This window comes from Dromaius novaehollandiae, chromosome 7, assembly GCF_036370855.1.
Source record: "Dromaius novaehollandiae isolate bDroNov1 chromosome 7, bDroNov1.hap1, whole genome shotgun sequence".
NCBI classification, from domain to species: domain Eukaryota; kingdom Metazoa; phylum Chordata; class Aves; order Casuariiformes; family Dromaiidae; genus Dromaius; species Dromaius novaehollandiae.
Genome location: NC_088104.1, coordinates 11,813,835 through 11,840,802, shown reverse-complemented (window position 1 = coordinate 11,840,802; position 26,968 = coordinate 11,813,835). Strand labels below are relative to the sequence as shown.

General features: G+C 49.8%; 2 protein-coding genes across 2 annotated transcripts in view; both read right to left on the bottom strand.

Moving 5' to 3' along the window:
- ITGB5 (integrin subunit beta 5) overlaps nt 1-13,103 on the bottom strand; it is a 79,963-nt gene extending 66,860 nt beyond the window's left edge. Inside the window, exons 1-2 of the mRNA XM_026121788.2 lie at nt 12,833-13,103; nt 9,107-9,192 (exon numbers count right to left, since the gene is read on the bottom strand). Coding sequence (XP_025977573.2) covers nt 9,107-9,192; nt 12,833-12,905 — 159 coding nt within the window. The 5' untranslated portion in view covers nt 12,906-13,103. The remainder of the gene's footprint in view (nt 1-9,106; nt 9,193-12,832) is intronic.
- Nucleotides 13,104-25,698: 12,595 nt separating this feature from the next.
- The window catches only part of MUC13 (mucin 13, cell surface associated), a 28,488-nt gene continuing 27,218 nt past the window's right edge, over nt 25,699-26,968 (bottom strand). The window contains exon 23 of the mRNA XM_064514682.1: nt 25,699-26,880. Within this exon, the coding sequence (XP_064370752.1) occupies nt 26,830-26,880 (51 nt within the window). The 3' untranslated portion in view covers nt 25,699-26,829. The remainder of the gene's footprint in view (nt 26,881-26,968) is intronic.

Genomic DNA, 26,968 nt, shown 5'->3' with positions numbered 1-26,968 from the left:
GCAGGGTTGTGGCTGCATGGTTTTCCCACCCGCGCCGTGGCGGGGTTGCACCCACCGCCCACGCTGGGTCCCTCACCCCCCGGCGAGCCCAGGAGCCCCCAGAGGCAGCGCCCGGCTGCGGGGCGGCCAGGGTGAATCTCCGCCGCATTTCTGCGCTACGAGGGCTGAACGCTATTTGAAAAATGCTACATTTACATTCCATATTGCAAAAGCAGTGTCCCGCCAGGGAGATGGCATGTCAGACCGATATTAACATAAATTTCTTGGAACGTGTCATGTAAACAGATGAATTTCCAAATAGGAGGACTGGGACTACTAAAATCATTTACGGCATGACCAAAAGCAAAAAAAAAACCCTCAAAAAAATGAAAACAAAAAAAATCTCTCGCAACTGCAAACGATGCTCAGCACTTTAGAGCAGCAGATTTAGGGAAACCTTTTAAAATGTTTAGCTAGGATCCAACTTAACCTTACGTAAGCAGAAAGGCAAAAGTCAGCGGAGGCAAAGCAGCTCCCCCGAGTCTGCTCTCCGCACAGGCACAGCGCTGGAGCCCAGGGAAACGGGAAGGAAGTCGAGGGTCGTCCTCGGAGGGGCAGGAGCCAGCGACGAACGCCCGACCCTGGGAACCGGGCAGCAGGGACTGACTTGAGGCAGTTATTTTAGGTGCTCACATTAGAAACACAGACTCCCTCCACAGTCAGGGGAGAGAGTGGGAGTTAAGAGCCTAAATTAAGAATCCATCGCTGGCCAAAGCGGCAGCCTTGGTGACTAACTTGCAGACCAAAGCCAGACAGTATAAATACCACCTCGACACATACACAGCTCAGCTAGACCTTCTCTTAAGTCCACAGTGGGAGACAGAGCTCAGCGCAGGCTTGCTGCGTTTGCAGCACACACTGGGAGCTCTCTGGGGTTATTTTTCCGCCCGTGTTTGCACAGCCCCTAGCACCAGGGGGTTTGGGTCCAGGCGTCCACGCAGCAAGGAGCGGAAACTGCACTGCTGCAGGGCTCTCTGCGAGGAGATGTGCTCCTACCGTCCTGGTGACCTGGGCTACAGCTCCAAGTGAGCAGCTCTGCAGACTGATTTCCATCGGCCACTTATTAAAGAGAGCACTCTCCCTGCACCAAAAAGCAACACGAACAGAACCGTGAGCGTGGCCAGGAACCCTTCTTTATTCTCCAGGAATTAACACTGGGGGGGGGGGGGGAGAAAAAAAAAGCTCAAATCAGATGATGCTTAGTGCTGCTCATGCAACTGAAGCATTTATCAAGCATTTCCAATCATCCCAGGTTCTGCTCCAAAGCCCTTGATGTTAACAGGGAGAATCCCTTGACTTCAAAGGGCTTTGATTTAGGACTTCATTTTCTGGCTGGGGATGGGGTATCAACAGACAAGATTGGGTGAGCAGCCCAGGGAAGGGGAATTCTTGCTTCCTCCCCCAGCTGTTAGTCCTTAGCAGCCTGTATCTCTCACCATGAGAAACATCTCTGGGCACGGTATTGCCTATATGGATGCTCAGCTTCTCAGCAAGCAGTATATAAGAAAGCAGGGAGAGGGGGACAAAGCAAGAACAGAGACGGTACAATCTGCTGAGCTGTGATAACTCTTGCAAAGCTGTAGAAAGTAGAGCGACCAGAAACAAGACGGACTTAGCTCTCCTGGGGATTTCTACCTCCCTACCACTATTTCTGACTAACCAGGTTACAGGCCCGTTCAGCCCCAGTTTCAGGCAGGAGAACACCCCTGTCCAGAGGCAGAAAGTAAAGAGGAAGAGCACACCACAACAGCATCGCACTGCTGCTTGGGACCGAATGAGACAAAGAACCGGCCAACTCCGGAGGGGCTGTAAAATACACACACATATTCAGCAGAAGCTCTCACAGTTAATGCAACTTTGAAGTCCCATTTCCTCTTCCTGCAGCCCAAAATGAAGGCTCTATTCCCCTGGCTATAATCCTGAGCACGCAGAGTCCTCCCTTGCTGGAGGACACCCTCCTGGGACCTGCGTGGAGTTTTGCTCGAAGCACTGAGTGTGCATGCATGTGCAAGCCTGTTTATTGGCACGGTGGCAAAAAGACAGTTACTGCTGCAATACATTTTCCACAGCCATTGTGGCAAAATTACTCATTATCCAAAGGAGCCGAATGAGGTCAAGGGTAAACCCTGTACGCAACTTCCTAAAGGTAACCGTGAAAAGCTCTCCTTTCAGCCACAGCTCTGAGCTTCTTCAGTTCCCACATCCTTCCCTCTTGACTTATTTACTGTTAAACCTTCTAAAATTGGCCCAGAAGAATTGCCACAGCGTGGCAACGTTTCAGCCGTAGCCCAGCACAAACCCAGGCCCTTTCTTGTCTGCTGAAATGCTGCATTACCAGGGGTGAAAGAAAATAAAACCCACTCAGAGGCTCAGATGCCCTGGGGAAGGGCAGGGGGACGTGGCATAGCTCACTTCCCAGGGGGCTGGAAGACACATCCTTGGCCTCTGTCCCTAAAGCTCACACCAGTTCACGATCAGTCACTTCTGCATGTGTTTGGGCAGTAATTCAGCTTTTGGCCAAAGGCAGCGTGACACCAGTCCTCGCTACCATACCCTGCAAACGGGCCAGAGCTGATCCCAGCCCGAGCAGCCCAGCTCACCACCACCACGGCGGCAGCAGCTTACCCTCCAGCACCCCCGGTACTCCCTGCAGTGTAACAAACCTCTCGGAGGGTTTCCCACAGCATACAGGAGCCATCGGCAACACGGAGGGGGCTGAGGGTGTATGGGCCTCTTTGCAGAGACCAAAGGGCTCCAAAATAATCACTGCCGGCATACTTAGCTTATGGCCCCCACCCCTTCCCTGGGGGACATGGTGGGGGGGAGAAAAATCAAGGCTCTCAGAGATTAACTGAAAAGAAAAAGGATGAGATGTTTTGAGGAGCAAAGGGTATTACACAGGTCCGAATGATTTTACAAGCCTCCAAACCAAAATGCAACTCAGCCATGGGCTCTGTCAAGGCACACTGGTTCAAACATCCGCAATTTCTAGGTAAAAAGAGACGCAGAGCCAGACTTTGCAACCTGGTCCTGTTTGTACCAGAAACATTACAATTAGTGAGATAATCAGTATGCATAATGGGACACACGCACACTTGCCAATGGTCTGTCTGCACGCCTGCTTTCCACAGAAATGCAGTAAGTATTCCATAGCAATTAGGAAGCAAATTAAATACTGTTTTGTGCTACAGAAAAGCATCAGTTCAGAAAGATCATGCCTGTTAATCCTTACTAATTCTACCCAAAGCCTCCTAGGTACTTTGCAGATACAGCCTCTGCACCAGCGAACAAAATCAAATGCGGACAAGTAGATAGAAGCTAATGGAAATCAGAACAACGATGTGAAAAGTTATATGTCCATCAGTTTGACAGTTCTAAGACAAATTGCTTGGTTCATGCCATAAAAAGGGAGAATAGCACTTACGGTATAGCTAACTCCTGACTAGACATGTCCTAGGTTATTACATATAATTTCTGCTTTCATCAGTCCAATTCTGCATTAATTCAGCCTGAACTATGCTTTCTTTTCTCATTTAGAAATTGGACATATTTCCCCTGGGAACATCCTCAATTTTCCTTCCTCATCCTCCAGGCACAAATTGCTGAAATAAAGAGGATGGAGCACATGCAACCTGTTGGAAAGCAGAGTGGGCTCCTGGGGGAATTTCAGTTTAATTAATATGTTAATGTGAATATGTATTTTGCATGTACTCACAAATGTATCCATGTATATAATACATGTGAATATACGAACACACTACGTGCACACCTAACGAACAAAAGGAGCCTCTACACGTTGGTGTACTATTGGCATTTCAAACAGATATGAAGCCCACAAACCAGAAGCAGAATATAACAGTCGCATAATAACATAATTCACACACACACACGCTGGTACTCCTCACTGCTCTTTTGCAGAGCATCTATTTCTTTTCCCACTGCAGTCACTCTAGGTGGATACATAATGAACACAAAAATCTACCTGTCTATTGCACCAAATTTGGCAGAGCCTAAAAAACACAATGGCAGCCCAGAGCATGGAAGTAAAGCTCCTTCCAGACCTCTCTGCTTCCTCTAGCGAGCCTAAAGGACCCCGGTAATCCTGAGAAACCTGATGCCACTGCAAAAAACAACCAAACAAGCTTCCTCTTCTCCCCCCCACAAAAGCCAGGCTGCAGAAGAGGCCACCAGAACAACACTGGCCAACGTGCAATTTCCAGCCGGAATCTCTCCTCAGCACGCGTGTCAGCAATTTCAGATAGAATACAAAAGTCTTCTGAAACTTGCAGAAAAAGTTTCCTCAGACTCCAACAAGGCTGGAAAGGCTGCAGCAGTCTAAATCACTGCAGAGTGCAGTATTTCCCTCCATAGACCTCTGTTTTAAGGCAGACTTGGGAGACAGTTAACACCACACATTTATACCTTTGCCTTTAAGTGTAATTTAAACAGATCACCCCATTTAAGTCCTGCCTTTCAAGGTATTCTTCCATGAGCCAACAGAATCAATGTTTGCTTCCAAACTTCTAACAGCCCGAAGACTTGCGGTTAGCTCACCATCCCCCGGGAACGCCAGAGCTGAACGGATACCAGAAACTGTTATCATCAAGTCATCCGTCATCATCCTCTTTGATGGGAGCAAAGATGTTGAATGCAAGCAGACAAGAACACTGGCCAATTCAACTGAAGGGGGTGTGATGCACCCTATACTAACATGTTACTAGGCACTAAACTTTTAGATTTATAGCATGCTGACTATTCTGCCAAAACTGTCTATAGGCATGCTCTTACCCCACCAGTACAAAGCAACGTAAATACCAGGAACCTTATCCCACCTTTGAAGAGCGCAGGACAGGACATCTTGGCCTTCGCCACGGGATTAGAGCATGCCTGCAGCATCATCAGCCCATACTCCTTCCACACTCACAGACCTGTCTGCGTGCTCATAACTCCTGTTTGCTCCCCACGCATGCTCAAGACAGCCTGCTCTTCTGCAACCACACAGAGCCTAAAACCTGGAGTGAAGAACATGAAAGCCAAGGACCAAGCACCCTCATGGAAGAAGATGCAGCAACGCAGGGGGTTGTGTGAAGCCAGGCTGCACTTGCTCTAGAAAAGATCATCACCTTCCTCTTCATAAAGCTTTTCTACCACAGCAGAAGCGTTATTCACAGCATCAGCACTGCCAGGCACCCAAAGGAACAAAGGATGAACAAAAAGATATGACAAGCATGGCCCTGCGCCAAGTGATGTTATTACCCCAAGAGCACAGAGCACACAGGGACTGTGCTGCTGCTCCGGGTTTTACGAGAGCGCACTAAGATAACACCACGCTAGGTGAAATGTAAGACCTTAAGGCTAATTATTCTCCTGTGCAAGTCCAATCTGGAACTGCTGGGTGGGAGACCCTCCAAACAGGCATAACCTTCTGGAAAGATGCTTTGCCTTGATCAGAGGAGGTAGGATGCAAACCCTTCATCAGACTTCAAGGGAGTTGCTTGTTTCATCTTGCCACAAGAGAAGGGAGATAAGAAGCTATTAGAACCCCTCAATTATCCCAAGACGAGATGCCTGCGCCTCCCCCTACATGAACAGCTCTGCCCCACGTTCAGCAGCGTGACTGGTGTCCGGTCTGCCATCAGACGGACACCCCTCTGGGCAGCTCCGACCCACAAGGTGAGTGCACACACGGCCCCGCTCAGCTCCGTTCCCCTCTCAGGTCAGGGGGTCCAAGCTCAGACCCACCACTACCCAAAGCCCCAGCCTGCCCTACAGGCTGGCTCGGACCAAGCCACAGAGCACCCTGCTCAGGGATGGACCAGCAACCTGAGCACTCTCAGCACACCAGCGCAGCCCAAGCTACAGCTCACGCCGTCCAGATGGGTCAGGACCAAACCCTGCCCCTGGCCACCAGCCCTTCCTGCGAGCACCCTTCTGTCCCCAAGCAGGGGGGACAAGTCGCACTCAGCTCAGTTGGATGAGCCAAGAAAACGCGTTCAACGCCTGGGACTCGGCGTGCTTTAACCTGCTCTCGGCCCAGCAGATGCGGCCATGCGTTTCCATGGGCATGTCTCTCCCACTCCAGCTTTGAACGTGCTGCACTGCCAGGTGACTGCTGAATAACTGACAGCAGAAGATCCTATTTCTGAAACCTTTCAGTCTGAGGTTCTCTAGACTGGTTTTACTGAAGAAGATACAGCAAGTCCTGACAAAGTTACTAGATGTTGCCTATAAAGATGACAACAGCTGGTCAAATTTGGTCCCAAATCTGTTAGTGAAATGCAAAGTGAGCAGAAAATGCATACTAACCAGCTGATCACATTTCAACCACAACATGATTAGCATCTGTGGAAACCACTCCAAGGTCTCGGGCACGGTATTTAAACATCAGAACTATAGAGTTTGACAAGCACGTACTCTCCTGGGCAACATACTGCTGCAAATGACAGTTAATAGAAGTACAAAAGCAAAATATACTAAAACCCAACAATTTAGGAAGCATAACTGATTAGGCTGTGGCAGAGGGAAGGGGGAAGTAAGGGGGTGAAATGACAACACAAAGAAAAGTAGATCTTCAAGCTTGTAATATTATCTTAAACCTTTTGAAGTTGCAAACCTCCAGATACTTACTTTTGCAACACCATTATTTCAACTGATGATCTCATAAGTAGAGAGAAATAATTAGAGTTGCAAAAATTAAATTACAGAAAAAAATAATTACAGAATTAGAATAAGAGCTTGCTAAGTTTTAGCATGTAGTGTGTAACAGCAGCTTTTTAACACATAGCTCTTGGCAAAAAAAAAAAAAAAATACTGTGAAATGTATTTTTAAATAGCTGCTTCAGGCTAAAGGTCAGGAAGTATTATAGTACTTCCTTGTAAACAGACCCCTTCCTTCATTTGGCCCCTCCATTCCATTTAGAAATACTTTTTTTATAACTGTTTGCAAGACAAGAGTCAAGCTGCCAGTCCCATGGGTTGACACACAATTAGTGGTCACAGCGACCACCAGATAAACATTTCCATTGGCAGCATTTTGCAAAAATTGCCTTCTGATGCCAAGAAGGAAAAAAAAGAAAACTATTGGGTACCCATAACTTAATAGCCAGCATTCTTGGATTCCAGTATCACCACCACAGATTAGCTGGCTGGAGGAGGAGCTCTTACAGCTGTTTACAAGATGTCCCAAAAGCAGGACCTATTGCTTTACCCTTTCCATCCTACACATCATTCACTCTGCTGCAAAAAAACCATGAAAACCATTACACTGTCAGGTAAAACGGTATTGGCAGCACTAAGAGGTTTTCCTTGGAAAGCTGCAGTTGTGCCTTTAGGAGTACGCGAAAACCTACCAAGTGAGACCTGGAGGGCAGCAGGCAGCGAGGACATCGGGGTCCCTCCCTGAGCCTGGGCACAACGAGGGGCTCGGGAACGCGCCCTGCCCCTTCGCACCCCCGAGCCCTCTCCTCCGCCACTGCCAGGCCTCCCTTGCACAGGCCCGGTCACCCCTTTGCGCCTGCGGCCGCCGGAGCCACCGGCACGTGGGAGGAGGGACAAGCCCGCAGAAGGTGGAGCAGGAGACAACAGCACCTGCGCCCGTGGCCTCGGGGGCCGGGACGACAGCGGAAAGGTTCAGGGCACGCTTAGGCTCGCAGCTCACCTCCCCCAAAATGGGACGAGGAAAGAAAGAGCCGCACCAGGAGAACGAGGACCAGCAGAGAAGACGAGAGCATCGCTCCTGGCCAAGCGAGTCAACGCCCACCCAAGCAGCCAGCCCCTGACAGCACCGGTCCAAGGGCCTGCAACGAAACGACCGTACTAATTACCGCTGGGTTTGCTTCCCCGTACGGCGACTGCTGCTCAGGCTCTTAGCGCGCTCAGGAAGAGCTCATTACCAGCACTCCTCAGACTCCCTCCCTCTGCCCTGATGCCCTCGCGAGGGGAAACAGCATGTTCCTACCACGCGTGGGCTGGGGACTGGAAAACAGGGGGAAGGGAAACCGAGGGGAGCGAACTGCTCAGCGCCTAATTCGCAGGTGCATGATTAGGGTAAAAAGTCCTTTACGCTAGCTCCAAGCGCGAGAAGCCCTTGAAAAATGCCTACTGCTGGGGGACCTAGCGATGACGAAGCCCTGCGTCCCACGGGTGTCGGCGATCCCGCAGGCCGAGGGGCAGCAGTATCAGGAGGAACCGGACAGCGAGATCTTCCCTGGTGGAGCTTCCTCTCCTCCTTTCCCCGGTGTGGTGGGTCTGCGCCCAGGCCCCCGCAGAGTGCACCATCTCCCTGGGCACGGCTCTTCGATCACACTGCATCAGGCTAATTTAGAAAAACTGGGGTCTGCTGGGAACAGCCCATACTGGCAAAGCCACCCTAGGTCACCACTGAACTCGAGAGGTGTGGGTCCGGGTCCCGAGGCCACGGCCCTGACCTGCAATCAGGTGTGTAAAATACCTTTCGCTGCTGTACTAGAAACACAGGCAGGTTCACGACAGGGAACTTGCCCAGAAATAGTACTGCAAGACCAAACAGCACCCACCCCTCCGCCTCCAGGTATGACACGCACGTTTTAGCTTCAAGATTATCCACTGCTCTGTGGTTTTCTCACAGCCCAAAGCCAATTTGTGACACAACATCTATGTCTGTGTTGGGGGCTATTTCTGCCAGGAGGCAGGACCTTTGCACACAGATTGTAAGCACCCTTATTTCTTTCTTAAATACTTGGACAGATGCAGGCACTAAGCAGAGAGCAGCTGACTGTATTGTACGTTATCAGACCTTCCAACACCTTTATCTCTAAAGATCATAAGTCTACTTGATAAGATGTGTACTTGCTAATATTTATATACATATATATAAATAAAAGTAATGAACAGCACTTAGATGGTGAGCAGGGAAATATATCTGCAATTTCTCATAAACCAAGGAGGACCTAATTAAATTACTGGAAAGAGATTTCAGAACATAGGGGAAAAGCTAGCTTCCTTCCTTTTTGTGTTAGGAAAAGCATTTATCAACCAACTTCGACTTCTGAAACAAAACAGCAACAAAAAATCAAGTCAGTCCACATACCTCTTTGGAGCACCAAGCGCATTTTGGATGAATGAGGAGACACTCTTCACAGGACGTGGCACTTCCACTCGTGCACAGGTTGAGACCTTCAGTAACAGAGAATGCAATGGGCTAAGTGGTTACTTACTCTGAAAACAGTACTCAGGAGTTTGTAGCTACATTATTAAACTTACTGTAAGTTCAAACCGTTTCAAGAGCAAAGGACCTCCGCAGAGCTTAAAAGGCTCGAGAAGGAATAAGCCTTTCCTTTTTACCTGAAAGAAAATCTTGCTTTCTTTTCCTTCCCCAAGAAAAAAGAATAGGACAGAAACTGGGATTGGGGTGTAGAGAACCTCTAAAATATGACTCTGGTGATTTTTTTCCTCTTTTTCAGTGGTCTTTGGTTAACCAAAGGGTTCAATTCATCTTTCTAATGAAGTATTTCCTCAACTTCTGACAGAGTGCAATAGCTGTTAGACTAGTCTGAAAGGCGAAGATGGCTTTCCAAACACCCTAGAGAACGCTGACTTTTAAAGTTACAGTAGGCAGATCTTCCGAATGTTTCCACCTGGACATATGGGCCTTCCCTCCTTCCTCAAATTTTCATCTTAAATTAGCCTTGAAAAATATTCACCTCCGCCCTTCATACGACGGCGATTTCCATAATTAACTGACGTTACAGCAAATTACTTTAATTTATTATGGGAGTCATTTCCACAGGATATCCAGGGCAGGCTGGCCAGGCTGATTACACTGGGGAGCGTCCAAGGCTGGCCAGGATGGAGCATGCTGCTCCGCGCCGCAGCCGAAAGCTCTTCCTATGCTGGCGTGCCAGCAAAGACTCACACTAAGACATAAACAGATGGACAGCTAGTGATGTTATTCACTCCTAAATTATTAGCATCAAGCCACACACAACGAGTACTGTAGGAGTTCCACCTGCAAAAACCTAGTACTTGAGCTTTGAGAAGATTTAAAATGGAATAACCCAGGTTAAACAGAACCAAACATCAGTCATATCTGCTTTGAATGCAGCAGCTTGTTTAATCATGCCTGTAGCTATGAATGTGTCATTCAATACCACGGATGCCCCAATTCTCCAGTGGGCTATTAACATCAACTGTCAATAACTAATTAAACACATTTTCAGCTGAGGATTCAGCACACAGGCTGCACACTCTTCACAAAATGCCTTGGGCTTGAACTCTGAGCCTGCTATTTTTTTCCATCCAAAATGTCAATAAAGGCATTGTCAGGCCTCATGCTACAGTTCATCTATTTTTCAGACAGTTGTATCTACAGATACCACGGCACTACGCTCCTGCTAGATATAATGTGCAGATCGTGCAGACTGCTGATGTCTGGAGAAGAACTACACAAAGTTTCGTCCTGCAGCAAGAACCTTCTGCTGCAAGTGCTTGTGAGGAATGCTTACTGTGTATTCCTTGAGAATATTTTAATGAAAGATTAGAAATGGTGGCTCTGCTTGCCTCAACCACTGCAGTGTGAGGCCGGGCTATGCTGCACAGGAAGCAGTGAATCAAGCCGGACAGCTGTATGAAAGCTTATCATGCCCTGGGCTAACAGCAAAAAAAGGACAAGTTATCCTGTCACTATTTCTAAGTCATCTTTGTGGCATGACTACGTCAAAGCCCTGCACTGATGATTTTCTGTTGGCCACAAGGTGGTTAACACTCTAACCCAAGAGTGCTAAGCCTTCGACTTTCTCTATGGCTTTCATTCAGAAAGGCTGCATGCTTTCATTCACTTTAAACAAGAGGCTTATTAACTTTATTTCTCTGGCTGTTACCATACATCCATGCATTTCATTCCTCGGTCACATTCTGAAGTTATACTCCACTTCCTGGGTATCACAAGAGCTCGAAATATAATTATGTACTATAAAGTGAGACGTTAACTTGTCCAACTGAATTACAATTTGCACAGATGTCAGCCGTGCATTTCCACACCCTGCAATAGCAGCGGCTTCCAGCACAGATGAAAGCTTCTCCTCGGGAGCCGCTGCCCTTGCATCTGTGTGCTCTGCACCACAGCAAAACACGTGCTTTATTTCTTTTTCATGTGAAACCTGGAGGCTGCAAGGGAAGTAGGAGGGAAACAAACTCAAGTCAGCCTTCTCGCTACGAAGGTAAGAAGAATCACTGGCCACAACTCTGGCTTCACTCGCCCTTCTGTCTGGAAACAGGGTAATATTTACCTCCTTTCCTGACTGGTGGATTTCTGAGAGTTTACTCAGTAACGGTATTATCTGAACGAAAACCAAGGTCTCCTCGCGACGGGGTCATTTCCAGCGGGTACCATGACCGAACCCCCCCGGCGGCCCAGCTCGTGCGGCCGGCCATAGGGCCACATTCCAGCGAGTGGCAGCTTTTGAAGTTTCAAAGCATGCTTTTCTTCCCACTCTGGAACAAAACCAAAGCTTTTGCAGCATTGTTGTGAAAACGGAGCTTCGTTAAGCTGGCTGATTTCGTACTGAAACCTGAGCTTTTTGAGCTGGAGAAGAAACACGCAGGATTTTCCAGATGAAAGTCTTATGCTGTGCTTGATTTAGAGCAGTCTTTCATGCCAGATCACACTGAAACAGGCAAAGGAAAGTCTTGAAGATCCCTCTGCTAGTCCAGAGGCTTCCAGATCCCGGAGCTAGTCACTAGGTAAGACTGGAAGAAACGCAGTCTGCCTCTTGGTTCTGATGTATTTAAACGAAAACACTCCTTTCAACTAAGCTTCACTTAATGAGAAAGATTCCTTCCAGGATATAGCTGGGATCACCACCGAGGAAGATAATCCATCCCTCTCAGACCACTGAGCCTCACATCTCACACACGGTCCTTGTACTGAAGCTGTGACAGTTTTACATCCCCCTCCTGCCACAGGCAAGCTCCACATTCATGCCACCAACTCCTGAACCCTGCACTCAACTTCGATTTGCACAGCAGCGTCCAGCAGCTATAAAGGGCATCCTTAAGTTACATCCTTTCCCAGGAGAGCGATGCAGGAGAGCCCAAGAGAGCAAAGGAAGATGCTGTATTCATGTAGGTAGCTGAGACTAGTACATAAAACTACTGATGCAGAGCAAGGCAGGGGCTTCTTCTGAAAGGTACTCCACAAAGTTACTCACAAAGATGCTCCGGGCAATCAGACCTCATTTTAAACCAGTTCTACAAGAAACCTCAGTTTGGGCAGCTCCTCACACTGCGATGAACGTACTGGTTTGCTTGGGAAAAAGTGATATCCTTTACCCTTTACCCACCTAAGTGTGAAAAAAGACCATTTTACCCGTGCTTGCAATGAGGGTTCTAGCAACCTCTTCCCCAAGGTCAGCTACACTTCTAAGCCATCAACTCCGAGCATCAGAGCCACAAAATCAGGGGGAAAAAAAATAAAAACTTCCTCGGAGTCTTTACGCCCGCGTGCCGCAGCGCCGCTCGTTCAGGTAACGAAGGCGACACCGCGCAGGGGCAGCGCACAGCGGGACGCGCGCCCCGAGGCGTTTTGCGGGCTCCCCCGGCGAGGGGGCTCCGAGCGCTGGCGGGCAGCGCGCCGGGGCAGAGCCTGCGAGCCGCGCCGGGCACCGCTGCTCCCCATCGCCGCACGGGACCCGCGCTGCTCCCACGAACACACCGAGGAGGAGAAAAAAATACATATATATATATATATATATTTTTCCCCCCCTAAGAGCATGCAAGGCGCCGCCGCCCCTCGCGGCGGTACCTGCGCGGCCCTTACCTCCGCCGGGCGGCAGCAGGGCGGCGAGCAGGAGGAGGCGGCAGGCGGCCGGCAGCCCCCGCCGGCGGGGCATGGTGCGGCGGCCGGGCAGCCCTTCCCGCCGGGCCCGGCCCGCCCCGCCGCCTTTTGTGCGGCCGCGGCGGCGGCGGAGGAGGAGGCGGGGGCGGCGCTGCCCCGGGGGGCGGCGGGCGCCGGCAGCGCCGCGCTCCGCTCCGCGCCGCTCCGCGCCCCGCGCTGCGGCCGCCCGGGCCCCCGGCGCGGCGGGGCGGAGCGGAGCGGGACGGGACGGGACGGGGCGGGGCGGGGCGGGGCGGGGCGGGCGGCGGGGGCGCCCCCGGCGCGGGGGGGCGCGGAGCGGGCGGGCGGCGCGGGCCCGGGTGGGCACAGCGGCGTGCACACGCGTGCAGGCACACGCGTGTTTGCACATCCGTGCACGCACAGGTACGTGCAGGCGCGCACGGGGACACGCACGCACACATGCACCCCCGCACATGGACACGCATGCACCCACGCACACGCGTGTGCACACAGGTATGTGCATGCAGCCGCACACAGGCCCACATGTGAACACACAGGTGCACACATGCATGCACGCACACGCACACACAGGCACATGCATGCACACACAGGTACAGACGTGCACACACATGAGTGCATGCACACAGGAATAGATGTAGAGGCACATATGCATGCCCACACAGTTGGGCACATGCATGCATGCACATGCATGCACATGTATGCACACACACACTGCATGTGTACACACATGCACGCACAAGCATGCCCACATGCAGAGCTTGCACAGGCATGCACACACACACACACACACTCGCAGACACATGTGCATGTACAGACACAGAGAGACACGCATGCCTGTGTACATAGAAGCACACAATAGAGACCTGGATACATATATATATATATATATATATACACACACATACACACACATATACTCACACACATACACACAGGCACAAGGCACACACATACCAAGCGCCCTCCTCCCCAGGCTCACGCAGACCTGCCCTCCCCAGCGCTTGTGCATATTTCCCCACGGGTCAGTGGCTGCTGTTATGTGGCTTTTTCCTGCTTCAGGGATTTTCGGAGTACAAACAAACAGACACCGTGTCCATAAATCCCTGTGCCAGGGCATGCGAGCTGCACGCTCTGCCCCGCTCGCAGCTTTTACACCGTCCATCCGTCCATCCGCCCAGTGGCTCGCTCCCCACCTACCGCCTGTTCCTAGCAGGATGAGGCATCAACACTTGAGGTCTAAAGGAAACGATGGATTTATGATTGTGTTTGGGTTGCTGGTGGGGGTTATTCTTTCTTCTATTTTTTTTTAATCATAAATCAACTAGGTAGCTGCTGGCTGACTTTTAGGGGAGGTTTCTAGTAATAGCTAGAGGCCTGTGGCCTGCAAACCTTCGTGCCACTTTAACGTAGTGTCTGCTAGCCCTAACCATTAGATTTTGCATAAAACACATGCCCTGAATCCGCTATGGATGCATTCCTGTTCTCAGAAATAAGACATTAACTGTAATGCCACTTGCAAAAATTTCTTCTTATTTGCAATAATTTTCCACATAGTTTTCCTAAACTGCTATTTTTCAGTGCATCCACACCCAAGGTTAAATCGGTCCAGTGTCCGATATCTTTATATGACGGGAGGCATGCGGTGGCTTTTTGGTCCTTCTGTGGAGAGGAAGGAAAGGAAACGCAGACCCTACAGTTGGGTGAGCTGAGCCGTCTGATGCACAGTACCAATGCCCAGGGGAGCCAGGTGTGAGCCTGGAAGTCCATCCTCGGCTTACTGCCCTGCCCAAGTACCCTGGCATATAATACGGTTCCTAAATTTGTGACAACCAGCTCTGCATGTGCAAGTTTTCTGAAATTTCCTTGGCGCCTGGGTAGAAGCCAGCCCTTCCTGCAAACGCACACACGCCAACACGCACGGGTTTGTGCGCGAGGGGTTTAACCGTCCCGTTCATGGGAAGGGAGCCTGGTATGCGCCCTGCCCGCGGCACTGCTGGCCCGGCCCCGGCCCCGGCCCCGGCCCCTCTCCTCTGCCGCGCCGACGGCTCGCGCCCGCCTCTCCGCAGCGAGGGAAACGCTGTGGATAAAGACGAGATGCACAAAGGTCAAGTGGTAAATGAATAACAGGGAGAAAGGAAAAGCAGAGACGGGAGGGAAGGCTACTCGCTGGGGAAAAAGCGCCCTTGCGAGACCCGCTTACGGAGAGCAGGAAGAGGAGGATTCGAGAAGGACGGGGTGACTTGCAGCAGGAATGTGCGGCGGCAGTGCTTGGCGAGACGTTGGCGCTCGCAAGTCACCGGTTATATTTAGCTTGGCTCGGCGGAGCTGCCCGCGAAGGCCCCGCTTCGCAGCCCTGCCCGCAGCCCTGGTGGGAAACGTCGGGGAGGAGGGAGACGTCAAGGAGGGGCCACCCAACCTGCCTGAGCTTTTGGGCTGCTGTCAGTGCTCAGTATTTACCTTGTTAGCAGATTTTTCTTTAAGTGAAAGCACTGTAAAGGTCTCACAGATTCACAGGCCTCCTATCTTGCCCCGGGAGACCGCGACTGGCCCGCAGACCACGCTGTGGCACGTATGCACTGTAGGGAAAGACCTCGCAGAGCGGCAGTGGGAGACGTGCTGTGGGCTCCCAGATAACGGCGTCCGTCCCCCGCACGCCAGCTCCAGGCACTTCGCTCTCGCCGCTGCAGACAGCAGTGAAAGGAGACGTAATTGCGCTGAAGACCAACGGAGCAGTGTAACAGCCCGACGGGGACTTCGCCGCTGCCATTAAGCATGAGGAATTCATCCCCCGCGCAGCAGGCAGCTCAACTCAGCGGAGTGAAGACAGCTTTGAGTCGCTGAGGTTAGCTGCCTATCCAAGAAATGAAGTACTCGGGGAGGCGATGCCTGGCCTGAGCGGAGGCCCCTGCAGCGGGCTTTGCATAAATCCTCCCTAATTGCCAGCAGCGAGGGGCCCTGCACTGGATGTGCTGCTGCATTGCCAAAGGAGCCTGGGACGGGGGGACTGCGGATGCCTGAAATGAGGATTGCCCCCTGCGTGCCTCCGTGCGACGCAACCAGATGAGCCCTTCCTCTTCCTCCCGGGATTCCCTTTTGCTGAATAAGGGACTGAGAAAGCAAGCTGTGCTACCCGTGCCTTGTGTCTCTTGACCATTACAGCTCCTGCCTACAAAATGCCATTCTTGAGGATCACTCAGTCACAGCCCTTTCCATGGGCCTGAGAGCCTTCAGTTTCCTTCAACAACTGAGGTCCCACAGAGGCCCTTGAACCTGTTTGTTGAGGATGATTGCATCGTTCTGCCCAAACAGAGACCTGAAAACCCCAGGGCTGAAATGGACTGATTTTTGGGCTTGCCCTCTTATCATTTGCACCTTAAAGCTTTGCAAACTAAGACGTAATTAACCCAGCGTATCTGACCTAGACAGGCGTTTAAAGTGATGTTCAGTCCAGTCCTTTGGCTTCCTTGTTATCAGTCAAAACAAACACTTTATCAAAAGATACTTTGCGTGTTTTAAAGATAGGTTTGCACTGCCTAAACCTTCACACCTACCATGTGGAAGGCAGGGTGGATTAAAAACACTTGAGTCATCTCTAGATATCTGGCACGTCACTGACTAGGTTCTAGGTTTTCAGCGATGACGCCTCTCTCTGCATCAGCCAAAGCAAAACGCTGGTCCCACCGCCCCAAGGCACGGCCACAGCCTAGTTCAAGGGTGGCTCTCTCCCTCCACTGCACCCTTTCACAAACTGTTGCCTTGATCCCGCAGCAGTATCCCGGTTGTGAACCAATGACATCCCTTTTTGCTGGTTACGGACACTATGTCTAAGGTTGGGGTTGCTGCTTATTACATTATTACAGTTACATTCCTATCGGATGTAGCTCATTATAAACTCGTTATTGGATATGAACCCATTGAACCTCTATATCTGCAGTAAATGCGGAAGCCGTAGGATGTCACGCACAGCTTTCTAACATGCTAGCAGAACCTCTGAAACAGCTAAGGTCACCCATTTCCAGATTTCGCACTGGAGTCAGCGACTGTTGGAACAGGAACGCAGAATTCAGCCTGGCCTTGGGCAACGCGGGGACAGAGCAGTGACTCTGCCAGGTCCTCAGTGTCCCTCAGACCTTTGGGCCAAGCAGCTCCCTGTAAACTGAAAGACAAGAGAAACATGAGCCTAGATGTTGATCCAGCGGGGCTGATTTATGGTTAATAAAAAGGCCAATTTGCTTGGAATTCTGCAGGGCGCTGGAGGAGAGCGAAATGCGATAAAAATCAGATGAACAAAGGGCAAAGATTTGAACCTTGGGGACCTTGTTATGAGCAATTCTTGTATAAGAAATCTCTCTCCTTGCTGTTTGCCTGTGATTGGAAGTGGGAGTGTAGAGAAACAGAACTTGGGCACCATGTGGCTTTGCCTTCCCAGTGTTGCCTTCACCCACAGCACAGCCACGTTGCTGGGGTTTTTCCAGAGACAGAAAAAGTTTGTCTCCTGTTTTTTTTTTTCCATGGCAGCTACAAAAAAAATTCTAATTCACACAAAATCCATGTCAGATGGCAGTAATAGGCACCAACTGCATGCAAAAGACAGTGATTAATTTCATTCTTTCTTAAACAGTATATGCTGTCCTCCAGCTAAAGAAGCAATTCGCTTTGTTGCTTCCTGCTGTAAAAAAAAAAAAAAAAAAAAAAAGAAATCTATTTTTACCATCTGAGGACCAAGCTTTGTCCTCGGCTATTCAGGAGCAGCACTATCACTCTCTACTCACTAAGCAAAAACATTGCAACCATACTGGGGAACAGGGCATGCCACTCAAAAATCTTCATGTCAGATTTTGTTCCTGTCCTGCATAAAACAAAGGTGTGTTCAAAATAAATCTGTGGGCCCTGAAAGCATCCTTTGATCAGTAAAAATCCACTTTCCCTCCACTCCTTGCACAAGCAGCTCACAACAGGTTTTGTGCACCGTGGAGTAGTCGATGCACCTTTCATAAGCACTGGGTGGTCACCAGAGCTAGAGACTGGTGCTCCGCAGATCTCTTAGACTGCAATAACAACGAAGCCTGTTTTCCTTCTCTTTCTAAAGCCCTTATCCAAACCATACTTTGGCTGGAAGCATTTCTTCCGGCGCCAGGTCCCTACGCATTTGCTGCAGGCTGGGATCGCACCCAGCCCAGCTGCTCTGTCCAGGAGTAGGGCAAGCTCCGGGTGCCTCAGCCGCACGGGGAAAGGTGAATTTGGCCCCTGAAGGAGCCTTCGGGGCAGGAGAGAAGAAATTGCAGCCTAAAGGCTGTTACGCTCCACAGGCATGTCCATGTCTGGGGTTTCAGGGCTGGAAAGCGAGGGAGATACGTGGGGAGGACATTCCTCCTGCCCCTAAGAGAGCAAGGTGCATAAACACAGGTCCTTCTGCAGGCAGCGGCGATGGATCCAGCCCAAATCTGGCATGCTTTGTCACCCGGATGGCTCCAGGCGTCACTTTTTGGAAGAGGGGCAGACTGGGAGGCAGCTGGAAAGCTGCTCCTGGCTGCCCGAATGGCTATTTTCGGAGGGAGGTTGGCCCTCAAAGGGACGGGCAGCACGGTGCGTACGGCTGGGACACGGGAGGGGGTGAAACATTAACGGCGCGGTGGAAACCTGCCCGTGGTCTCTGTTAATGGTTAGCCTCAGCTAAAATGTGCTCATCGACAGGTTTTTGCATTTCTCCCGGCCTCTCCTCCAACTGCAAAGTGCCAGCACCATCTTGTGGCCAGCGGCTTGGCCAAGTAGGAGGAAGGAGAGCGGTGGAGAAGGGTGCTACCTTGCTCGGCGCATGAAAAAAAAAAATCTTCCCTCTTCATGCATGTCTTGCTTCAGATAAACTGGAACCATTTCAGGTAGCCCTGCAGGAGAGGCACAAAAACCCATGACCATTTACTGTGCAGTTGTAGCAGAGGGCTTGTCATAAAACGCAAGCGGGACAGCAACCCCAAAGAGATTTCCTTTTTATGTGTGCATGTGGGGGAAGCACCATTAAATATGATTTAATATGTGAACAGGGTACAGCCAGTTAGTCTTGGCTCCACTGAAATCTCTGGCGAAATTCCCACTAACTACAGCAAAGTCCCAAGTCCCAAGCAAACGGAGTGCTCTGGTGGTACAAAAGCTGGGCTTTCCAAAGAAAAAAAAATCACCCTGAGTCAGTGTGGTTTGGGCCTCCTAATGCTCTATGCAGCTTTTTTTAAAATCTCAGCTGAAAGTTGGATATTTAATTACTATCTATCTGAAGTAAATCATTGAACCTTTTTTCTTCTTCTTGCTTATTTTTCTGGAAAATGTTTTTTGCCTAGCATAGCATATTTAGCTTGCGGCAGGTTCTGTTCATACAGAGAAGTCCAAGCAGCCTTTGAAGGGAAAAATAGTTGAGAAAAGGAGGAAAATTCTAAAAGGAAAGGCTTGCTTTGGAAAGAATAATAACTCACTGTTACACATGTGCAACACAAGCTCTGCGTGTTTTATAGGCATGATTTTTAGGCCCAGATCCACAAATCCCTCCTCAGGGACCCTTATTCCTATTAATTTCAGAACAAGTTAGGCACTGAAATACCTGCCTGGATTTGACCCCTAATTCCCACCTTTTTCAATTTTCCACTATTTGAGAGGGAATTAAGTACTTCATCACTATAATATTGTCTTAAATTTGTTGAATGTCCCAAATATGAACCATTAAAAAGAAAAAGAAAGGGTGAGTCCAAGGCGTAGGAGTTTCCTGCTAGGACCTCTGTTATATGCAACTGTGTATTTTGGTTAATCTACCCCATAAAATGATCAATACCGATCAAAGACTTTTTCCGGGAAGTCCAATGTTTTCTGAAGTCTCATTCATGCAGCAGACCTTCCCTTCTCAGCTACACCCAAGTGCTGATGACTAAAGGAGTGGCAGTTCTCTAACGTTTAACCAGGCTCATTTCAGAGGGCATGAGGCGAGCAGAAACGACACCCAGAAAGGCTATGGAGGAAGAAGACCGCTTTGAGGCAGTGAGGAGCTGTCAAAGAAAGCTCTCCTCTTCCTCCCCCATCTCCTCCCCACCCCACCAAGACACGACCAACATTGCTATTAATGTCACTGTAGAAAATGGATTGCAGACAGCAGATGACAAAGTGATGACCAAAGCGGGAAAACAGTTGGGTAAATATCCCTGAAGTTGCTACCAGAGGTATTAGTGTTTCAGACTGAGACAAAAAGCAGGGAAAAAGCTCAGCTGCCATAGCTGCGTCCACTACCATCAAAGTCAGGGTCAGCCCCTTCACTGCCTTCTGGAGTCGTGGGTGAAATTTCTGATTTCCCTCAGAGCCGTATTTTTCCTTTCCTCCTTTTCTGGCCCTGCGAGTCCCACCGCTCCCCCAGGGAAACCTCCGCCACGGAGGGCCCTCTCCCACCCCTCAGCACAGGCTGCGAGCGGGGCAGGTAGCCTCTCTCTGCGGCCCCGTTGCTCCTGCTCCCCCCGACGCCCGCCCACCGCGGTGGGCACTGCAGCCCCCTGCGCTGCAGGACGGGGATGCTGCCCCGAGACTCGCTCCAAGGCGAGGGGATGCGGATGGTGAGGAGCACTGAGGCGCAGGCTCTTTGCAAGCTGGTTTGCTTGCACCAGGAGGTGGTGGGTTGGAGCCCCTGTCTTGTCGAATAATTAACTTTGCTCTCCCAGAAGAAACTCGGTGAGGTTGGTTTTTGTGGCCTGCATATGAAAGGCAGCACCTTTCAGGCCCGAAAGCAGGAAGCATTTTGCATTTTTCAAGCTTTCTGTTTGTGAAAAACACTTCATTTGTTTTACGAGGCTGTTTTTATGTAAACCTCCAACAGCCTGGTGTACAGCACTTCACCCAGCCTCTTCACGGTGTATGAACAACCTTTGCATAATTAGGGCATATGAGACACAGCGTACACACGTCCCAGGCATAACCTTTCAGCCAGCGCTAGCAGTGGGAAAGGCAGTTCAATGAGTTGAGAAAGTGAGAAATGTCCGCTTGGACCAGGTTGTCCGGCCAGCCCCGGTCCTGCAGGAGTGGTAGTAGCACATGCTGGCTCAGGAGCACATGTGAGCCTGGGCACTTTTTACAATCCCTTTCTCTTATATTTCTCCAGCATCCCCACTTTTTTGATGTACTGTTAGATGTGATGGATCTGTGTCCTTGATATGCCTAATCCCTTTCTGAACCTGCAGATAGTGTCCACACCCCCTGTGGCAGCCTGTTCACCACCTGCACTTGCAAAGAAGTCTTTTGCTTATCCACGTCACTCAGATCTCTTTTACTTTCAAATAACCCCTAATTCTCACACTGTGGGATGTGGTATGGAGATGGTATGGATACAGCTCATTCAGCTTACTCCCACCTTCATAAACCTTGAGGAGCATGAGCCCCTCAGCCTTTTCCTCCTTTTTCAGCCTGCTCTGGGAGGCAGCTGCTCCATCTCATGTCTTCACCCTCCAGCTGCCTTCCCGGCACCTCCGTGATGCCCCTCCTGATGCTGTGACCGGCACCGTGCGCGGCGCCCGAGCTGGGGACGCCCAGGCGGTGCAGAGCAGCAGGACGATGCCCTCCGCCTGGCCCCCAGCGTGCTTTCCGGCAGCACCCAACGTGTCTCTGACAACGCCCAAACTTTTGCTTGCTTTTCGGGTCGCCCCCCTGAGCAATCCCAATCGGCGACCTGTTGGTGTCAGCTGATCGAGCCCGGCTGAGTTCGTCCCTTGTGGTGGCTTCGCCGTGACGGGGATGGAGGTGAGACCCTCTGGTCTGAGCTTCCCAGGGCAGGAGCCTGCAGCCACCAGCACGGCGGCTTCCGGCAGGGGCGGTTTGCCCCGCTCCTCTGGGTCGGTGCTACCCTGTCCTGGTGAATATTAACAGCCACCTCGCCTATTTGACCTCATACCTCCTGCTTCGTATTTGCTTAAATCATTCACTCTTGCTACCTATTTACCTCCTGTTACCTATTTACCTGTTACCCAGAGCATCCTTTGCAAGATGCTTTACAGATTCTTTATTTAGCCCTCTTTATTTCTTGTGACCTGCCACGGTTTATGGACTTTCCCCTTCTTAGGCAAGCGACCCATTTTTAACTGCTGACCTTTGCCCTGTTATACCCTCCTAACTTTTCCGTTGAGCCACGCAGGGTTTTTTCTTTGGGTTATTTTGAACCATTCTGTTTTCTGTCTGAATCGTGACACGTGTTTTACCTGGACTTTTAATGCAGGATTTTCTAACAACATCCAAACCACTTGCAGACTTTTTGATTTCCATCACACAGCTTTCTAGGGTTTGGTTTGGGGATTTGGGTGGGCTTTTTTTTCTGGACTAATTGCTGCAAAAATGGGTATCTTCACCTCACCCCCCCCAAACTCGGAAAACTCAATTAATTCCTCCTGACAACCTCTAAGAGGCAAAGCTGCTCTGCTCGCAAACACCAGGGCACAAGCTTTTAAAACAAAGAGCTCATTATTGGGCTAAAAAAAATGGAAATCTGGCTGCAACCACGCAGAGAAAGGGCTGCTTTGTGGGTCACCGGCCTGTGCCACGTGAGGCCCCTCCTGCGCTTCCCTTCAGGGGCCCCGTCATGGAGGCGACGCTGCGGAAGCCTCTCCCAAACGCGAGGGGAGGCTCATTTTCACTCACCCACCTCGCCCTCAGACGGGGCAGGAGCCCGGCTACGCCAGGCCTTACCCTCGGCTCACGTTTCCGAAGGAAAAAGGGGGGCTGGCGGTGCATTTCCCGGCGGAGGCCCGTCTGTCGGGCACGGTCGGAGCTGGGGGAGCCGCCGGCAGAGCTGCTCCTCCCAGGTGCAGCCTCCCCGAGGGAGCTGGCCTGCGACGCGACCCCATTTTGACGAGCGAGGTTTCTAGGAAATCCAGCCACCTTCAGCATTAAAGGCGACTGAGCACAGACCTTTGTGGGTTTGGGGTTTTTTCCTGCAGGTCAGGTGATGAAAACGGCAGGTGTAGTGATTTTTTGGCTGTGCCCTCACTAGTGCTTTCTGCAGAGACGTTTGCAGAGCGCTTTGAGCCTAAAGAGGCTGCGCCATTGCCTGTGGGGTCAAAGCCGCCGCAGCCCCTTCCTTCTGTTGGAAGGAGCGTTGCGGTTCACTTCTGAAACAACAAACCATCCCAGCGAAAGACAGTTCGCGAGCAATGAAAAGTCGAGTCCTTGGGTCTGTACTACCTCCAGAGGAGAGAGCTGCCTTACCCAAATTGCTGGTTCTGACTCGCTAACGACTTGCGACAGCAAGGGTTACATAAAAACGGTCTCGTAAAAGAAGCAAGGTAATTTTTCACCAGCAGATAAGCAGAAAAATACAAAACTCTTCCTGCTTTCATGCCTGGAAGGTGCTGCCTTTCACGTGCGAGGCTGGGCACTGGGCTATCAGGTGGAGATATCCGAGCTATCACTCAGATACGCTCGGGGTATCCAGATGAGTCAAGGACTGCCTGTGCTTTCAGCTATCCCGATACCTCTATGCAAGCCTATAGCCATGCAAACTTCTGCCCCCAACTCCTTTAGCTCTACTTAGCACGCCCCGCGCAACCGTGCCACGAAACATCTCTGGTGTGATCTTCAGGCTGACTCAGAAGCAGGTGGCAGGCTGAAGCAGCACATCCTCCTCCTCCTCTTCGTTGACGTGGCACTGCACACCCCACACTCGGGGCTGCTGACGGACAGGAGAGCCTGGGACGGAAACGCGTGCCGGCAGCTTCCCTGGACGTTTCACCCTGCCTGTGGGCGCTTCCTTTCTCACGCTGGTGGGTGAGGGCTGCGCTCAGCTTGGTTTCCAGTGTCCGCTTTGATTTCGAAGGCTGGGCAGTGAGAGGGATGCCTGAGCCGGGGACAGCAGTCATGCCGTACCACAAAGAGCACTTCTCCATGGTCCCATTCCCATGCACAACTGTGCTTGGTAAATACCCAGAAAGAGGTAAACTCTCTCCCAGTTTACCCTCTGGCCACAGCATTTCAGTCACGATAGAATAGCTGTAGCAGCCTTTGAAATGCTGAAGAATCGCAAGTTTACGGCAGTATCTGAGAGCCGCTCCACAGGTCAGGCTGCGAGAAATGGGTGAGGCTGCGGAAATAAGCTTTGAACTAGAGCAATGAAAATTCCTCTGGAGCTAAATGATGCAAACCCCTGAGTATTCTCGCCTCTTGTTTTATTACCATTGACACTGAATTCCCAGATATCACACCCCCATTAAAGTTTTATTGCACTGAAGTTTCGTTTATCTTTGAGCTTTCAGCTCTCTTTCCAAACCTATTGCTTTGCAGAAGGAAGAGATAATGTTTAAAAGCTTTTTCGTGTATCTCTGTAACAGGCTGCAGTTACATAAATTTTAAGGAATCCTTTGCATTAGGCTGGTGGAACCAGGCAATTTACCTCAGTGAAAGACTGGGGGCTGCTACTCTTGGTATAGATAAATCTTTTTATTAGACTCAAGATAACTGCGAGTTTTAGCCTTGAAAAGGAATGAGAAGGAGTTGACTGAACAAAGGAAAAGTCAATACTGAGCTTAAAGGCTTTTTGCCATTTGTCCTGTCTGCATCCCACCAGTTTTTCAGTTCCTCGCCCCTTTGCAAACTCCCCAGAGTGCTCTCAGCGCACAGGGCAGCCCCCGCGCCCGGCCTCTCCCCTCGGGGGCTGGTGCCGGCCGCCTTGGCCCCCGGGCTGGGGCTCTGCGCCAGGACGGGACGGGCAGAGCCTCGGACCTTTCCTCGCTTCCAACTTTGGGAAGTACAAAAAGAGAGTTTAAAAGCGGCAGGCCTAAAAGTGAGAGAAGCGAAAAGGAAGTACTCATACCACCTAATACTGAACATTAAAACGCCCATCTGGGCTCACAGTAGCATCTGTTATACGCCGTCCTGGGGGTTGTATAGCAAAGACCCAAAGATACCTGTGTGCTTCAGAGGTACAGTCCTACCTCAACACTGCACAGTCAGAGGAAAAGTCAACAAAATACGACCAAATCTGTACCATCTTTGAATACTCTAGCCTAGTGGCTAAATCCTGCTAGCTCTCATGGAGTGAATGTCACGTTGTACGTGCTGAAATGCACCTAGCTGGCTCAGGTGGCCAAGGCCACCAGAACCTGGGCTCCTGCGGACACCTACAAACAGCAGGCACTGTTCAGCCAGGTGACAGCCGTGAAGGTGACAGGAGTAAACTGGAAAAAAGAAATTCTGCCAGTTAACGTTGCAAAACCAGAAATACAACAGAGAGGAACCGTCTGTCACCAGTCTACTTCAAATTACGGCTCAGTCAGACAGTGCTGAGAAAGCAGCGACTCTCTCTTGTACTAGAGGTGCCACATGAGAAAGATCTGTTTAGTTCCTCGTTTTCATCCTCATAGCTGGCAGATGGGAGCTGGTTTCGATCACTGGGAGCACTGGAAGAATGTGTCTGCACACACATCTTGGTAACCTCTACAACCAATGCAGTGAGCTCTACCATGGACCCCCACACTTTCGTCATTTAAGCTATTAACAGTTAAGCTAAAAGACTTTTTTTTTTCCTGACATCACAGAGAGTAGCTTGGCCAGCATTTTCAAAGGAGACCTAACCGCATTGACCACCCAGTTCCCACTGAAAATTATCGTAGAAAATGGGTGCCAGCCCTACAACAATAAGCCTTTTAGTTTTATTAAGGTTTAATAATATTTCTGATTGGCTCCTCTTAGCGACAGACAAGTGCTGCGCACTTGTGCCAACCAGTTTGTGCACATTTGCATCTCGAGTCTGTACAAGTTTTAACACAAAGTAGTCCCTGGATTGGTTAAAAAAAGAACACTTTGACCACTGGGCAGCAACATAAGGAAGCCTTGGAACTGAGAAACATTCACATTTAATAGGAAAAGTTAATCTGCACATATCAAAAAAAAACCCAGAAAACGTAACATGGAATTAAACTATGCTTTAGATGAACTTAAGCTATAAATATATGTACATATGTTGGCATATATATATATTATATATACAAGAAATGCTAATGCTAGTCAATAGATAGTGTAAATGTACACTTAATTATACAGTAAAATATGGATCCTTTTTTAAAAGGATTGAGCGCATATAATAAATGAAAAATAAAAAGAGCTGAGATGATTCCATCAAAACTTAAAGAGTATAAAAGAAAAAAAAATAATGCTTTTCACAGCAACTGAGAATGTAAAAGCAATCTAGTCATGCAAGATGGAGAACAATAACGTCTGAAGGTATTGTTCCTTGTCATTGTATTGGGAGGGAAGGTTTTGTACGAGGTCAGACAAAACCTTTGTCTCAGACAGCAAATGCCAGCAGAGATCTGAATTGAATGCTTTTGGATATGAAATATTGCGGAGCTGACAAGGGGAAAAGATGGTAACTGATACAGTAAAGAGGAGGTTAGGTTCTCGTAAGGATCAGTTTTGATCTTGTGGGCTTTTTGGCAATGTCCTAACTGCTCAAAGCTGTGCAGGTTGCCAATGGCTCACATGGAGTACAGACAAAGCTCTGGGGCATCATATATTGGCATATATTGGCATCATATATTGCTTGGACCTTCCTTGGGGAGATCTGAGAAACAACAGGGTTAAAATCCTGGTATCTTGCCTATACTCACTCTTTTTTCAAATGACTAGGCCTCCTGAAGGAAGGCTAACGTTTATAGAGGCACATTAGGTTTTCTTTTCTTTTCTTTTCTTTTTTTTTCTTTTCTTTTCTTTTCTTTATGAAGTCCCCTTCTCCTCCCTACCCTCAGCTTCATTTTTATTTTCACTTATTTCAGGGAGTTATTGCCCATTATCTCCTTCAAGAAGTGGTCTTCATGTAGAAAATCTTCAGAGAATCGGTGTTATGGACTTCGTTGTCTCTGCTGCTGAAGTAACTGCGTTAGTGAGAGGCTGTGAAACCCTTTGGTCTGATCCATTGTTGCAGTGTTTATCCATCCTTCTACAGCTCCGGTCACTCAGTATCTGCGCTGCAGCCTAAAGCCATCAGGCTCCTTTGCAATTTCATACTAGAAGGAATTTGGACAGGAAAAGAAGTAAGGAGTAGCTCTGGGTCAGAATGCCTCATTCTCAGAATAGCTTAGCAAGTAACACCCT